Source organism: Drosophila serrata, unplaced genomic scaffold (genome assembly GCF_035046125.1).
Source record: "Drosophila serrata isolate PLE 108 unplaced genomic scaffold, ASM3504612v1 contig_8, whole genome shotgun sequence".
NCBI lineage: Eukaryota > Metazoa > Arthropoda > Insecta > Diptera > Drosophilidae > Drosophila > Drosophila serrata.
In genome coordinates this window covers 1,372,923-1,389,980 of record NW_028256906.1, presented here as the reverse complement: position 1 = coordinate 1,389,980, position 17,058 = coordinate 1,372,923, and the positions used below count along the sequence as shown (strand labels likewise).

The following is a 17,058-nucleotide window of genomic DNA, read 5'->3' as shown; positions in this document are numbered from 1 at the left end:
TTTTGATCTGCTTTCTCGCCTCCTTTTTAACTTCGCTCTCGCGCCCTACCGCCCTCCCGCCCTCACGCCCTAGAGCTCTGGCGCTTTAGCGCTCTAGCGCTCTCGCGCTCTCGTTGCTCTCGTTGCAATATCAAACGGTTTTCACTGGCAAAGGGAATGAGGGAGAGTGTGAGGGAGGCGAAGAGCGAAGCTGCTAAAGTGGAAAATTCCGCGCTGCTGTTAAAAAAACGTTTATTTGCCGAAAAAATGTGTTATAATACTTACAAAACAATTAATTTATTAAAACTAATTGTGTTTCACGTGGGAACATTCAAATAACCATGAATAACATACATTTTTCAATATTAAAATGTTATTAAGTGCTGTGCATCTTTTCAATTGGAATTGTGGCATCGAGCGAATGGAATTCAGCAAGTGCCGAAGTGTACGGGTGTCGCGCTACAAACAAAGATACTAACTACATGATGAAAACGGCATATTCAAAGGATTTGACAATTAAAAATGAGTTAAAACTATTAAAACTGCAATAAACAAAATCGGGGCTCCCGTCATGTATGTATGTTTGTGTTTCAATTAGATGTCGTCAAGCCAAAAATGCGTTGGTGTGAATAACCGCATGCAAGTTAGAAACGGTTTTTTGTGGCGAGAGAGCGAGAGCGAAGTGAAAATGGAGAGGAAAAGAGCAGATCAAAATTGGCGAAGTGTAAGAAAAGACGCGCTGCTGCTAAAGAGCGTTTTTAATTAGGAAAAAACGTTTAATAATACCTGCAAAACTATCAAACCAATTAAACAAACTGTGTTTTATGCGGGCGCGCTTAATTTACCAGTAAACAAGTGGATCTCATAAAGATTTTGTGTATATGTGAAATTGTCGCTGCTTCGCCCTCCAACTAAAAATTAAATGGCGAAATACGGAATGTGAAAACTTATAAATTGTGCAATTGCCGAAGTGAACTTAATAAATAACTACATAAATACGCTAGTGATGTTAAAAGAAGACATTTGTAATACAGTTAGCAAGTGTATATCTAATTAAAGCCACTAAAACTGCGTTTAAAAATGTGAGTCTGCCGCGCACAATGAAAGGAGCACCCCCTCCATGTATGTATGTGTGTGTTCCAATTATGTGTCGTCCAGCCAAAAATACGTTGGTGTGAGATACCGTATGCAAGTTAGAAACGGTTTCTTGTGGCGAGAGAGCGAGAGCGAAGTGATGATGAAGAGGAAAAGAGCAGATCATAATTGGCGAAGTGTAAGAAAAGACGCGCTGCTGCTAAAGAGCGTTTTTAATTAGGAAAAAACGTTTAATAATACCTGCAAAACGATCAAACCAATTAAACAAACTGTGTTTTATGCGGGCGCACTTAATTTACCAGTAAACAAGTGGATTTCATAAAGATTTTATGTATATGTGAAATTGTCGCTGCGTCGCCCGCCAACTGAAAATGTAATGGCGGAATACGGAATGTGAAAACTTATAAATTGTGCAATTGCCGAAGTGAACTTAATAAATAACTACATAAATACGCTAGTGATGTTAAAAGAAGACGTTTTTAATACAGTTAGCAAGTGTATATCTAATTAAAGCCACTAAAACTGCGTTTAAAAATGTGAGTCTGCCGCGCACAATGAAAGGCGCACCCCCTCCATGTATGTATGTGTGTGTTCCAATTATGTGTCGTCCAGCCAAAAATGCGTTGGTGTGAGATACCGTATGCAAGTTAGAAACGGTTTCTTGTGGCGAGAGAGCGAGAGCGAAGTGAAGATGAAGAGGAAAAGAGCAGATCAAAATTGGCGAAGTGTAAGAAAAGACGCGCTGCTGCTAAAGAGCGTTTTTAATTAGGAAAAAACGTTTAATAATACTTGCTAAACTATCAAACCAATTAAACAAACCGTGTTTTATGCGGGCGCGCTTAATTTACCAGTAAACAAGTGGATTTCATAAAGATTTTGTGTATATGTGAAATTGTCGCTGCTTCGCCCTCCAACTAAAAATGTAATGGCGGAATACGGAATGTGAAAACTTATAAATTGTGCAATTGCCGAAGTGAACTTAATAAATAACTACATAAATACGCTAGTGATGTTAAAAGAAGACGTTTTTAATACAGTTAGCAAGTGTATATCTAATTAAAGCCACTAAAACTGCATTAAGAAAAGTGACTCCCGCGGCATTTAACGGAGCGCCCCCGCTAGGTATGTATGTTTTGCATGCATGTATGTATGTATGTAGGTTTGTGTTCCAATTGGTGTTGCCATACCAAAATTGCGTATATTGAAATCGGTATTGCCGTATGCTGAGAGTGCGAAGAGAAAAAGAAAAGAGATGATCAAAATTGAGATGCGCCGCTGGCAAAGAACGGTTTTACTCCCAACAAAAATGTGAGGGCGAAAAACGGAATGTGAAAAAATCCGCAATTGCGCAAGTGCCAAGGTGATTTTTATTAATAACTACATATATATTTATATCTATGTGCTACAAATAGAAAACATTTTAAAAATATTTAGTAAGTAGATATCTAATTAATGCCTCTACAATTGCAGGGAGACATGCCGACAATGGGAGGCAGCAGCAGCCGCCGTCATGTATGTACATATGTATGTGTGTGAGGGAGTCCATGCATATTTGCATGTTTGTGTACATGGCAAAGAAAGAGAAAAAAAAAAAGCAAAAGAAATATTTTCTTTGCGGCTCAAGTGCGTTTTGTTAACAGTTTCAACGTAAAAAAGTAAATAAAAAAATGTTTAAAGTGCGTGTATTAACTAAGTGAGTATTAAAGTGCAGTGCTGTGATGTGATGCGTGAGTGAGTGTGTGCAATTTTGCATTTCTTTTCATTCCTTTCCATTTTTTGTTGTTGTTTTTTTTTCGCCTTATTTTAAGTGTGATTGTGAGGTTAAAAATAGCCTTAAATTTCAAAGGGAAAGGATGAAAAGAGGAAAGACAAGAAAGCTCTTGTGTGCCTAGAATCTGATGTGTGCAGTGAGTAATTAAATTTTCGATTCAAAAAGTGAATATGTAAGTGTTTAATTAATATATTAAATGGTTTTAGTTGTGTTAGTAAAATAAAGACACCAAAGGAAATACCGTGAGCAGACAGAATTAAATATTTGCCATGGGTAAATAATTAAATTGAAGAAGAAAAATTCCGAAGACGATGAAGAAAGATATAATAAAATTGGTGAGTGAGCAATTTGTTTAATTTTTATATTGAATGTACATATTTGGAATCCTTTTTAATGCAAAAATTTGCACCATTTTGTTTTATTTGTTTATTGTTATTTATACTCATATTTATTGTAATAGCTACCTTTCTGACAGTTTTTTGTTGTCGATTAAGTTCGCAACTTTGAAAATTTTAACTTTTGATGGCACCATAATTTACTTTTAATTATTCGTAGTTAACGCAAATTATTGTGCATTTAAAATGGTTGATTTTCCAAAGTTACTTTGCTAACTTGATGTATATCTTTATTTTCCTGCTTAAACCTGATTATATATCTACTACAATCAATTCAAAATATTCCTGGAAGCATCGGGGCCGCAACAGGAAGCTGGTTAAATTCCGATTCCAGCCATACCGAGTGATTTCATAGTACTTTTTTTAATAGAGGGGTTGTTCAAACAAAAGGAAATTAATAGACTTGATAAAAATCTATATAGAAAAAACTAGTTTGTTTAATCAAGAGTAAAAAATAATATGAAAATCAATTAGTTTCGTGTACTAGATCATTGAATTTAAGTCTAAATTAATTAACTTCATACAGTAAAATATCGTAAAATAATGCTTTTGCACTACTTAGCCTGGCAATTCACTACCACATTAGGCAGCAAATCGACATCGATACTAAAATCGGAAAAAAAGAAGAAAAAACAAACAAAAGGAAACCAAAAGGGTGTAGAAAAAGATGTGTAAGGAGAGAGGCACTCTACTGTGCGACAGAGAGCGAGTGTGCGGCATTTAACTGCTGCCAATTTACTGTTTAAATGGCAAACAAAAAGTGTTAACAAGCGCAAAAATACAAAGAACAACAAAGTCTGGCGAGCGAGAGAGCCTGATGGGGATGCGTGTGTGTGTGAGAGTGCCGGCCATTGCCGGTGTCAGAGCGAGGCAGATGTAGCCACGCGCTAGCGTGTGTGTATGGATGTGTGTGTATGTGTGTGTGTGAACCAGTTTAAGGGGGCGTGGTCTGCTCAAAACAGGGATGACAGCATCCCATTCATCCATCCATCTTGGCCATCTGTGGCAATCCATCAGATACACCAGAGGCTGCAACATTGCCATAATCGTGTTGAGTGTGCCCGGGGTGATGCCATAAAAAGTTTATAGCAAGTCTTAGAAAATTGTTTGCAAATAGTTTTTAGGTTGTAAATGGGCTAAAAATTTTAGATTTCATATTTTTTATTATTATTTTTAATTTTTATTATTTTTTTGTTGGAAACAAAAATATCGGGAACTGAGAAATTAGTTAATTTAATTAATGAAATATTGAATACAGAACTTATTAGTTCGAAATTTATTATTATTAAATTCTAATACATATTTTTTTTTTTAATTATTTATATTTTATTTTATTGTTATATATTATTATTTAAACATATATATATATGTTTTATTTATCTATATTTTATTATTTTATCTGCAAACCTTTATTGAAATTTTTCTGAAACCTTAAACCCTGATCTTAAAATTGATTAATTTAGAACTAATACTTTATAATAATAATATTAATATTAATAGTACTATTAATATAATTATTAATAATATTTAATTCCGATCATAATCATTTTATTCGTTATTTTATAAAATTGGGGGATTACAAATCAAGCCGAAACCAAATTTGTCTCTTGCCATAAAAATTACCGTTAGCGGCCATTGCGAGTGGGGAAACTCACCACACCAAGATAGCTAGAGAGTGGGTAGAGTGAGAGACAGAGAGAGGGAGAGGGGAACAACACACGCACACTTACATTTACACACTGGAGTTGTTGTTGCCGTCGCTGCTGCTTCTACTGCTGCTGCTGCTGCTGCTGATTGAAGCCTAATAAATGTCAATTGCTGCCAATTACGACCAATAAATGCGGGCAATAGACACGCCAGTAAGTGGCCAAATGCGATAGAGGGAGACAGAGCGGCGGAGCTTAAGAGAGAGTGCTGGAGAGCTAGAGAGATTCGTGGCGGACAGCGAGAGGAACTCACCACGCCCCCAGGCGGCGAGAAAGAGACGACGAGACAGGTGGCAGCTGGCAGGCACCTCAGAGGCTCAACTGGTTTTTTCCTTCGCTTGCTGCTCGCTGTTGCGCCGCTAAGCTGCTTTTTGCTGGCCGTCAAGAGTCTCAGTTTCGGTGGAAAGCCAAAGGCGAGCGGTTGTTTTTGTCAGCAGCACGCTCCTCCGCTTTGAGTCAAAACAAAAACAGTGCGCGACATACCACAGCTTCAAGCGCACCTGAGTGCTTCAAACATATATATTTTTTTGTTATCGAAAAGTCTGTTAAGTGTGACACCAAAAACTGCAACATTAGCAGAACAAAGACAAATCAACCCTCCGAAATTAAGTAAAAAAGACGGAAAACCTTTCAAAACTATTAAAAACAAACAACAAAACGTCTAGACACAAGCTTAACTTTTAGTGGAACAATTAAAAGTGATTTTTATTGCATATAAATTGAAGTCTAAAACAACAACAAAATGAAAAAGCCCCAAAACTGAACAAGAAATAACAAGTTTCAAGGGGCCACTATCAACAACTTTCACTTAATTAAAAACAAACTCGACAAACTCTTGTCCTTTTAAATTATCAACAAGACACACACACAAACACACACATAAAACGAGAGCAACTTGTGGTGTGGCATATATATTCGCGTGTGAAGAATTTTTTGTTCAAGTGTCGACAGTGCCCGGTGTGGGGGAGTGGTAGCCGATCGGGGGATCACCGCCGCCAGCCACACATGACCACAATGCCACCGGAAATGTCCACAGCAACGGCAACTCCCGTTGCCAGTGTGCCCAGCGGCACTGTCCACCCGCCGCGTGACTCACCGCCAGGTGGCGACACACCGGCCGTCGGCAATACCGTTAGCAACAACACATCCACAACGCCGACAACGACGGCCACGCGATCCCGTTTCATGATCACCGATATTTTGGCCGGTGCAGCGGCGGCAGCAGCTGCCTTCGCAGCCTCCTCCACGGGGCGTGGCAGTCCGCAGGACTCGATGGACCGAGAGCGGGACAGCGAGAGAGAGAGGGAGCGAGAGCGGGAGCGGGAGCAGGCCCTGGCCGCCCACTATCACCAGCAGCAACAGCAACAGCAGCAGCAACATCACCAGCAACAGCAGCAGCAACAGGCGCAACATCACCAGCAGCAACATCATGCAGCACTGCAGCAATACATAGTACAACAGCAACAGTTGCTGCGCTTCGAAAGGGAACGGGATCGGGAGCGGGAAAGGGAAAGGGAGCGGGAACATTTTCGGGAGCGTCATTCGCCACCAGCTCATTATCATCATCCCGCCATGCCGCCTCACTTGCTCGCACACTTTCCACCCGCCCACTATGTTGCCCTGCAACAGCAACAGCAACAGGCGCAGCAACAGCAACCCCATCCGCATCAATTGCAAATGGAGCGAGAGCGATTGGAGGCACTGCATCGACATGGCGGCGGTCATGGGTTAACGGTGGAGCATCGGCAGCAGCAACATCAGGCAGCTCTGTTGCATGATGACCGATCCCGATCGCCGCTTATGTTGCAGCAATTGGGCAATAACAACAATGGCAGCTCAAATAGCAACAACAACAATAATAATAATAACAATAACAGCATTAACATTAACACGGCAACCAGCAACAATAACAATGGAAATGGCAACAGCCACATGTTGCTCGCGGGAGCAGGCAGCAGCATCAGCGGTGATCAGGCCAGTACCATCGATGACAGCGACAGCGATGATTGCGGTAAGTCCTAAAGCTTTTATCCATTAAAATTCTCTAATATATAATATCAGATTTGAATAGATTTTTGATCTAATTTTTCGGGATATATATGCAATTAATTTACTAAGTTGGTTTTAATGGTAGGTTGACTCAATCTGATCACCATGATATTCATATTATTTCTTTATTTATCAAGGGATATTTTGAAAAATGATAAGGTTACCACACTTTACACATAAATCCTTGCATATTTTCTTAAATTCGTAATAACTTAACTCTCATAAACATAATATTCATGAAATAATAATAGAGTAATAATCCTTTAGAAGAAAGTAAACCGAGTTAGTTATTACCAATTCGTTGCAACTTTAAATTAAGAAGCAACCAAGTTTGGTGTAAATTTGTATGGTACTTTAATATTGATGATAAAACCTGAAGTGATTTCACACCACTTAAAAATATATCGGACCATATGGCTATCAAACATTGAGTGCTAAGCGTTGCAGTTGCTGTTGTTGTTGTGGCTGTTAGCTAATAGATAACGGCCGAAAAACAGCCACAACAACAACCACTACCAACCAGCACCACCATTAATTCAGAGGCACGAAGTGGGGAAAAAGGTTGAGAAAACTAAAGGCAGCAGTGGGGGATAGTTGAGGCACACACAGGTGAGTCTGAGTCTGAGGCAGGTGTCTCTCTAGCTCTGTCTCACTTGTTAAAGCAGATTAGCTGTGAATTTATATATATAGATATATGTATCTTTCTGTCAACCGGAGGAGTTTCAATATCGCATTCGAGAATACCCTTGACTGACGCCCGTCCTTAGTTTGTTTCGTTTTTTTTTTGCATGCAACAATTTAATTGATTTTGTTGCCAGTTTCGGTTTCAGTTTCAATTTCAGTTTCAGTTTCAGTTGCTAATTTAGCCTCGCCCCTCTCTGATTACCCGTTAAGTGCTTTTAAACGTTATGCTAATTATGACAAATTACTATTAAATAGCCGTAATCGTGCGCTTGAAATTGATTTAGTTCCCTGTAATTTTTTTGTAGAGAGAGAACACACAAATGTATATATTTATTTTAAGAGGACAACCAAAGGCTATAGAATCATGCTAAAGTATAGTTTTGATAAGCAAGACCTTGGCTAAGTCTTTTGAAATATTTATTACATTTTAAAATAGTTAAAAAAAAACTACAGAGAGTTTTATATATAGAACTGACATAACCTTCATATAAATATATATTATTTTTAAAAGCTTGGTCTCTGTTTATAGCACGAAATCTCTTCAGTTAAACCCTAATTCCTCGCTTGAAAATATCATTTAATGGCTTCACAAATTATTATCTGTTATTAGGTTTTCTATTTTGATTTTGATCAAACGCTTCAACGCATCTCAATTATTTTTCTCCAATTTCACAGATCATTTTCAAAAATAAAAAAAAACATATATTTTTTATTGACTTGTGCCAAAATCAATTAAGCTCTTACCACCGGCCAGGCCAAGCGATTCGATCTAAGAAACTCATGACCCCCTTCTGTTTTGACGTCCCGCTGTCAATTTTTCCAACCGAAATCGCTTTGATTTAAGACACAAGCCAAGCCAAACCAAACACACAATATATACATACATATAAAACAAAAAGTAAAAAATAATAAAGAAAGAAATCAAAAATTAAATTTTATCTGCTGGCTGGCAGCCACACACAAACACAGCCCACATATGGTATCCCATTGACATTTAGGCTCTCTTTCTGAAAGAGCCCACGCCTTAAAGATTGAGATGTTTTGTAGGCACACCAAAAACTACTAGAAACTATAGGTTTATATGTTGTTTTTCATTGGGAAATAATTCAATATTATAGGGATTTTTAATTTTATAAAATAATATATAAAATAGTTAAAGAAAAAAACAGAGTTTCAGGAGGAGGCGAGGCAACGCTCGCGTGTCACTTGAGAAGCGTGCGAGCGACAGTTGCTCCTTGTTCGTGCCTTACTCCTGCCTCTCCTTTTCCCTTAACTTATTTTGGTTTTTATTTTTTTTTATATATTTTTTTTATCCCCATACTCCTTGTCCTTTTTTTTTGTCAGCTTCTTCTTCTTATTCTTGGGGGTTACTTTTGTGGGGGGCTTAGGACGAAAAAAAAAGATCTCATCGCTTTTGAAATGGACCCAAATGCTTATTTCCTGCCCATTGAACTGTGCACTGACAGAGGGGTATAAGGTGGGGCTCGAAAAATAATCAGGGATCAGGATCATTTCCATTGCCGCAAGTGCTACAAAATAAAAAAAAAATAAATAAACACCAAAATTTCAATATTGAAATTGATATTTTGGGGAATCACCTTTCACAAAACACGATTCAAGAATGCCAGACTTTTGCTTTGGCTTCCACGTGAAATCTCATCGGTTTTATCTATATAATGTTTAATAAATAAATATATATGCTTCAATATATGTAGATTTTTTAATAATTTTATTTTTGGCTAACTTTATCCATTAAATTTATCATGTTGATTAATAATTACTAATGCCATTAATAGTATCTTTGAATTTAATGCAAGACCTTGACTTGTGTACATAAATATTTAATTTTTGTCAGAATAATTTAGTATAATTAACAATTAGTAACTGCTTTATTTTTTTAAAATAAATTTAACAGCATATCATCTGTTTTCATTTTTTATTAAAGATGTTATAATATATCTTAATAAGATTTCTTTCCTTCAAAAACATTGTTACATTTTTCGACTTTAAGATATTAACCCATTGTCCGTAAAGGAAATGTTCAATCGCAGACACAACAACTACAACAACAAAAAACAAAAGCCCATAAAAAATAGTAACTATAATAATTTCAAATTATAATGCAGGTAGCACGAAAACCGAATAACCGTTATGTAAGCACAACCACTCATAGCAGAGAGCACAAAAGCACACACAGCACACGCTTCTCATGTTGCTGCTGTTGCACTTGCCATACTTAGTTTGGTGCAGCTCTTTTTTTGCCAGTGCCTTCAAGAGTACACTAAACGCCAACATTATCAAAATGTTGATAAACGTTTAACAAACAAAAACGAACGAAATGTAAAGGAAAATGAGGGAAAATAAGAACGTTGGCTGTTGCTGTTCTTTAATTAAAATGCAAAAAGGCCAATTGCAAATGTGTTGCTGCTTGCTTGCTTATTGCTGCTTGTGCTGCTTTTTTCTTCCCATGGTTGCGCAATTAAAAGCCAAAGAAGAAGAAGTAAGCAAACTACAGTGAACTAGGAAAATGCTACAAAATACAAAATTATTATTAACAAGAAAGCAAGCTAACTTCGGAACGCTAAAGTTTGAATATCCTTGCAGATTGAAATTCGATCACTAGGAATCAGGGCAATATAAATTATATATATTTATGTTAAAAAACAATAATGTAATGCCTGCTTTCATTTCATTCACCGTTTTGCATTTTCGTCTATTTTTAACGATCGTTTATATGGCAGCTTTATAGTAGTATAGTAGATATAGTAGCCCGATTTGGATAAACATTTTACACAAAATTCTAGATTAATATATAATGGCTATATTTTAAATTTGGTTAAAATCGGTTGAAAATTGGGAAAGTTCGAGTTTTTTTCTTAAAATTTTCTGATCGTTCCTATGGCAGCTATATATATGTATATATGTATATATGTATATAGTCCACCGATTCGCCATGTTTCGACTAATATACTTGTAAAATTATATAGAAGAATAACTCCATAGTTTCATTCAAGTAGCTTGCTCTTAAATTTGTTCCAAAACAAGTCTCGCACATTTGTGCATATGATTCCCAACTGGTTCTAACATCCCCGGAACGAAGTGACTGCTGCCAGCCGAGTCTCAGACATGTGTTGTGTTACAAAAGTTGCAAGTCATTGTTTATTAGTGTTCAAAGTTAGTAACTGATCATACATACTTAATGGTCATAGATTCTTACTGATCATAGTTACTTACTGGTTATAGCTATTTACTGTTAAGAGTTACTTAATGTTCATAGATACTTACTGGTCGTAGATACTTACTGTTCAGAGTTAATTACTAATCATAGTTATTTACTGATTATAGTTATCTTATCTTTCGTATACCTGTATATACATATATGAATTAGCTTTCTATGAACTTGTTTCTAAAATGTAATCTTATTTGGAAGATAAACAAAGGAGTTATTAGACATTAAAGTTGCAAGCTTATATCTATCTCACTTGCACACGCCTCAAACCCTGGGTTTGAGTCCCGGCTTAACATGCAACATGCCTGTGTTGCAAGCTCAACATTTTCTTGGCAACATTTACCTTGCAACATGCCTTTTGTGACTTTCGCCTTGTTTTATTTAAGATTATATAGATTTTTTAGACTTCGATTGAGATTTCGAGATTAAAGGCTTACTTTCTTATATTCTCATGGCAAAAGTTATACCATTATATGCTTTAGTTCACTGTACAGAGGGTTCACTGTGAAATGAAAACAGAACGAGATAGCAGGAAGCAGCAGATGGAGAGGAAGATAGCGCCTAAGGAAGTTGGCGTTGCACACTTAGGCATGTTTAATACAGTTTAGCCACAAGCACTTAATTACAAATGCGAATGTAAAACTTCAAGGAGGGGTCGCGGGCACTACCTAGCCACAAAAAAAAGGGGGAGCCAAAGAGCCAGAGAGGGGGTTGCTATGAGGTCTGCAAAGTGTGGAACAGAAATTGCGGAAATAACTCGAAAGCCAAGTTAATGCATGTTTAGAGCGGGCGTTGCATAGATGGGGGCAGGGGCAGGGGCAGGGAAGAAGGCGGAAGATGCCGCAGGTGCACCTACCCCAGTTATTAGAGGAGCATTCAACAAAGTAAAATGGATTTTAGAAAAAAATAAGATTCTCAAGCCCAGTTTGGCCCCAAGTGCATTGTGACATATGGCAACAGTGTGATTTAAGAGATTCTTAACAAAATTATTAATAAAATTAATTGAATTCAAAACTGTTTGGCTTTTAACAATTAAAATTAAATAAAAATAAGCGGAACTAGTTGAAAATTATAACAGGGAGTGTAGCATTTCTCTCTGTACTTAACTCTTGAATTGCCTCTAAAATTCCCAATGAGTTCTAGAGGCATTTACTGTAAATGTTGATGTTTCTTAGCTTCGTATAATGATGAAACATTTTCCTTGTCCTTTCTAACCATTTTCTTGAACTCAACATTAAAAACCTGTCGTGTTGCTTAACAACAAAGGAAAGGCAACATTAAATTAGAATCGGAGTTGTAGACTTCACAGCAAATAACAGCTATTTATGCCCATCATTAAATTAGCCACGTTTTAAGGTCGATGCGCGTCTATAAAGTTCTCTACTCTCAACTATATGCTCTTGGTTACCTCCACCTTCCATCACCAGGTAGCCTTTAGCGCCAATCTTCACTGTTCACTGTCCATCCATCAAAGTAATGCTGATAATTGTTTGTTGCTGTTGTTTGTTGTAATTTCTGCTCATAAACTGTTTAATTGCAAATTAGCAGAAAACATTTTCGAACGGAGCAGAGAAAATGCAGCAGCAGCAGTAAGAACAATGTTGCCCCATGCATACATACATATGTATGTATATAGTATGTACACAAGTTGAGGCAGCAGCAGCAGTTGATCTTGTTGCATGTTGGCCGGTCATAAAAACGCCAAGAAAGCGCATAAATGTTGCAGAAAATTGCAAATATGAGAGATGTCTTCATGGAGTGGAGAAGGGGGAGTGAAAATTACAAGTCAAGGAAAATGTACAAAGCTCAGGAGGAGGGGGGAGGGGGGGAATATTTAAACAAATATAGCTAATGTGCCTTAGTTTTTACCCCGAAATATAGATTAGTTTGTTTGTTAAATTAATTAATAATTAGATTAAACGGGAACTCTCTTTAGAAGCTTTAATTAATTATCCAATTTACATTTACATTTATTGTTCAACATTTTACATTTGCAGGTGGCAAGGACGATGATGGCGAGGATAGCCTCAAGAATGGCAGCTCAGCCAACGGTGACTCCTCATCGCACCTGAGCCTGAGCCTGAGCAAGAAACAGCGAAAGGCACGAACCGCCTTCACGGATCACCAGCTGCAGACGCTGGAGAAGTCCTTTGAGCGGCAGAAATACCTCAGTGTCCAGGATCGTATGGAGTTGGCCAACAAGCTGGAGCTGAGCGATTGCCAGGTGAAGACCTGGTACCAGAATCGCAGGTGAGTGGCGTCGGCATATTGCCTCTGATTAGTGGTAGAGAGGGATAGGGGAGTGGAGGAGGGGGCTAGGGGGAGGAGGTTTTTGCCACAGAGTGGCCGCTAATCAGCGCCTTTAATGGGTTGCGCCCATTTCTTTTTGCGCACTTATCCAATAAAAATGTTTTTCATATGCTTTTCATCCATCCTTTTTCGGATACATCACCTTATCGGCATTTTAGTTTTTATGCTGATTGCTTAATTTGCTGCATTTTGCGCGGCGCATCGTAAAATCTTTCTGGGAGAGAGAGAGAGCGGCTTGCTTTATGTTTGGCCGTTTTTTTGTTCAGTGCAAGTTTGTTGCCTAAGTCTTTCGTTAGTGATGGTGCTTGTGCTGCTGCTGCTGCTGCTGCTGCTACTGCCTTATTACGATCGATCGCGTATTATTTTCGTTTTTAATTATTGTTCAATGACTTGCCACTATTTCGATGAGAATGCTGACCACAACAATTGGCCGCCGAGAGGCTTATACCTAGGAAGAAGCACACACACACACCACACATATTTGCTCGTAGCTTGGAGAGCATCAAGTCCAACCGGATATGAGTTGGGCCGCATTGGGCTGTGTGAATTCTTATTCGGAAGGGGGACCTTAAGAGGGGGTCAATCATATAGGGTTTTTTTTTTAATATTTCTTTATATAATTTTTTTTTTTAAATAAATAACTTAGCTGTAATATAAGCTTGATGTGAGGTATATTTAATTGAATAAATGTGCATAAAGAGGTTCAATAATAGCAGAAATTAGTATAAAACTAAACCAGAGTGGGACAATATTTAATTACTTTTTTTTATGGCATTTTTAATTAAGTTTCTTTAAATTTTTGTAGTTATATATACGTACTGAATTTGTACTTGAGAATTATAAAGTTGAAACTACGCAACAAACTTTTAATACACTAAAAAAGATTAAGGAATTTTTAATTCAGGTTTCAAGGCATTTGTACTTGATTTATTAATTTATATTGCATTTCTTAAAATTTTTAAAAATAAATTCATTTCTTTTAATTAATAAGCTTTGGGCAAACCTTAACTTTGAGTTGAAAAGTGTAAAATGAAAACGAAATATAACCCCCAAGGCTGTCATAATCTTACTTTAAAGTCAATTCATGATACCTCACATTAGGCCAAAATATTTCACAGCTGCTGTTTTTCAATGAATGGGCAAAATATTGTTAAAAACAAACCCCGTCGATCTGGCTCTAGTTCTAGTTTCCTTAGGTCCTGGCGCCTCAAACAATTACAGGATTTGGCAAAAAAAAAAAATAAAATAGGAAAGGAGCCGGCTCATGGCTGCCAGAGGCGGGTCTCTGCCAATTAGGCTGCAGTTTTCGGTTAAGAGCTGTTTTTTTCTCTAGTCTGTTTTGGCGGGCAGGCACAAGATTAATGACAAAACAATTAAGTGCGAAATATAAACACTCGGGGCGGAACCCTCGAGAGCGGCACGACGGGATATGGGTTGCAGGAGATGCCTTTAGTGACTTGGCACTATTTCGTTCATGATTAATAGAGAGGATCGAGTCCTCTCTATATGTTCCTTGCTCTCTTTTTTAAATGTTAAGGTTTACAGATTAAGGATAGTGTTCACCATCATGGAATAGCGGGGCCTTAGTTCAAAGAGTAGGGAAAATAAATAGTTTTAAACTGAAGGAAAGGGAGAAAATTATTATATATTTTATTAAAAATCTAGAAAAAGGACTTTCTTTAACTTTTCTTGTTTACTTTTCTCTCTCTTACAGAACCAAATGGAAACGCCAGACAGCTGTGGGTTTGGAACTCCTTGCCGAGGCTGGCAACTATGCCGCTTTTCAGCGTCTTTATGGCGGTGCCACGCCCTATTTGAGCGCCTGGCCCTATGCAGCCGCCGCTGCGGCCCAATCCCCTCATGGTACACCGCCCTCGGCCATTGATATTTATTACCGCCAGGCGGCCGCTGCTGCCGCTTTGCAGAAACCCGCTCTGCCTGCCTCGTACCGCATGTATCCCACAAGTATGCCGGGTGGCATGGCCTTGCCTGGTATGCCCGCTCCACCGCCACCGGGAGCAGCGCCCATGTTGAGCGGTTATTATGCCGCCGCTGCAGCGGCTGCCGCTTCTGCACAGCCGCCAACGGCTTCGCTGTTGCCACCCAGGGACAGATCGCCTGCCACTAGCCAGAGTGCCACCAGTGAGGCGGATTGCGAGAGGGGTAGTAGTAGTAGTCGCCAGCGATTGATAACGCCCAGTCCGCCCCTTAATCCGGGCAGTCCGCCGACGCGGCGGGGCGAGGACGAGCTGCCACTGGCGGAACCAGAGATTGAGCAGCGGGGCGAGGAGGAAAGGGATGATGAGGATGAGGAGCTGGCCTTGGAGGTGTGAGGAGGAGCAAGGGGAGGGCTTGGCCAGCATGTAAAACTAGCCAACGGGGAAAATGCACTCGGTACTCGGGGGTTTTCTGGGGTTTCTTGGTTTTCCTTGCTAGCTTAAATACCAAATAATGATTATTTATTTAAATCGAAATCCTCTCCCTTAAGTATATGTATGTAAAATTTTAATTTTGCATATTCCTGTATATACGTATTTACCTTTTTTTTTTTTGTTTATATTTAATATATTTTCATACCAGTGTATTTGCAAAGTTTAAGACTTTGTTGGCTAGTATTTGTCAGTCCTTGGAGCTGGATCTCACAAAGAATGTCTCTAAATCTAAATTAAGTGGGTGATATATGCAAAAAAGAAAGAAAATAGAAAATGGCAATGATTTTGTGGGATGTGTTGTAAAAATCAATTTAAAAAATACAACAGAAAATAGTAAAATATATATAAATAAACTCTACTTCAGGGCCAGATTAATTTTTTATCATATATAATTATGGTAAAAATTAAATACAAAGCAAATTCTGAAATTAACCCTTTGTAGATAAAATACAACCATTTAATTTGACTTTAACTTAAAATATATATATATTATATTTTTATTAACAAATGCTTTGACTGTCAATTACATTTACAAATTAACTTTAAAAATTCATTTCAGCTAAAGATTATTTATTTTCTAATTGGTTTCTTATGACATGTTTAGAAACATTTCCATACAAAGGGTTAAGTTATGAGGAAAATAACAAGAAAATAACATCTCTGGTCTATAAATATTCTTGACAAAAAATATTTATGTAAAAAATGTGTATATCTGCCAATTTAATAGTACTATATAGTATATATATATAGTATATTTATATATATATGTCTCAAAACAACAACATTCTCACTGGATATATGGCTTGAAGCGTTCTCAGTATTAGACACTCTCCATGTTCATCTGTCTTTAAGAATAATCTCCAGTAATTGTGAACCAGAATAAGCGAAATAATTTTTTTTCTATATATATAATATATATTTTTAATTAAATCTAGCATAGAGAAATTTTTTGTAAATTTTTGTAAATGATTTTTGTACATACGCAACAGACCAACAACAACAAAACATACTTTTTTTTGCAAACAATTTTTTTTTACTTTTTTTTTGAGCCTAGTCTTAAGACGTCTATTGTGTGTAGTAATAATAAAGTAAAAAAGAAAAAAAAAGAGCAATCGGGAAACGAACTGGCCTTTATTTTGCAACTTAAGGACTCGAGGGCTGAAGGACCTGGCCGATCCTGAGCCTAATGCAAGCTGACACACGAGCAAGCCGTCAACAATGCCGCCCAAGTTGAGATCTCAAGGGGAACCAGGACGAGGACGAGGATGAGGACGAGGGTGAGGACAAGGACGAGGCCAAGGAGGTACTCAAAAAACTGTTGCATTTTTTGGCCTGGGAAGCAGCCACTAAACTGCTCACTTAGAAATTGTTAACATTTGCCAAGGACCCCTGGCAAGAAGTGAGCCTG

General features: G+C 37.8%; 1 protein-coding gene and 1 long non-coding RNA gene across 2 annotated transcripts; both read left to right on the top strand.

Moving 5' to 3' along the window:
* Positions 1–371: 371 nt before the first annotated feature.
* Positions 372–3,165, top strand: LOC147645138 (uncharacterized). The gene is made up of 2 exons (XR_015270413.1): positions 372–2,196; positions 2,545–3,165. It is a non-coding gene; the product is annotated as an uncharacterized LOC147645138 (long non-coding RNA).
* Positions 3,166–5,343: 2,178 nt separating this feature from the next.
* Positions 5,344–16,756, top strand: B-H2 (homeobox protein BarH2). Its single transcript, XM_020952984.2, has 3 exons — positions 5,344–6,957; positions 12,906–13,158; positions 14,933–16,756. Exons 1-3 carry the CDS (start codon positions 5,952–5,954, stop codon positions 15,549–15,551), a joined length of 1,878 nt encoding a protein of 625 aa, XP_020808643.2. The 5' UTR covers positions 5,344–5,951; the 3' UTR covers positions 15,552–16,756.
* The last annotated feature ends 302 nt before the right edge of the window (positions 16,757–17,058 follow it).

What these genes read in the sequence shown, in the direction of transcription:
- B-H2 (XM_020952984.2), top strand. Translation starts at nt 5,952, where the DNA reads ATGACCACAATGCCACCGGAAATGTCCACAGCAACGGCAACTCCCGTT. An exon ending in CAGCGACAGCGATGATTGCG is followed by an intron (nt 6,958 to 12,905) that starts GTAAGTCCTAAA and finishes TTACATTTGCAG; the next exon opens with GTGGCAAGGACGATGATGGC. An exon ending in ACCTGGTACCAGAATCGCAG is followed by an intron (nt 13,159 to 14,932) that starts GTGAGTGGCGTC and finishes TCTCTCTTACAG; the next exon opens with AACCAAATGGAAACGCCAGA.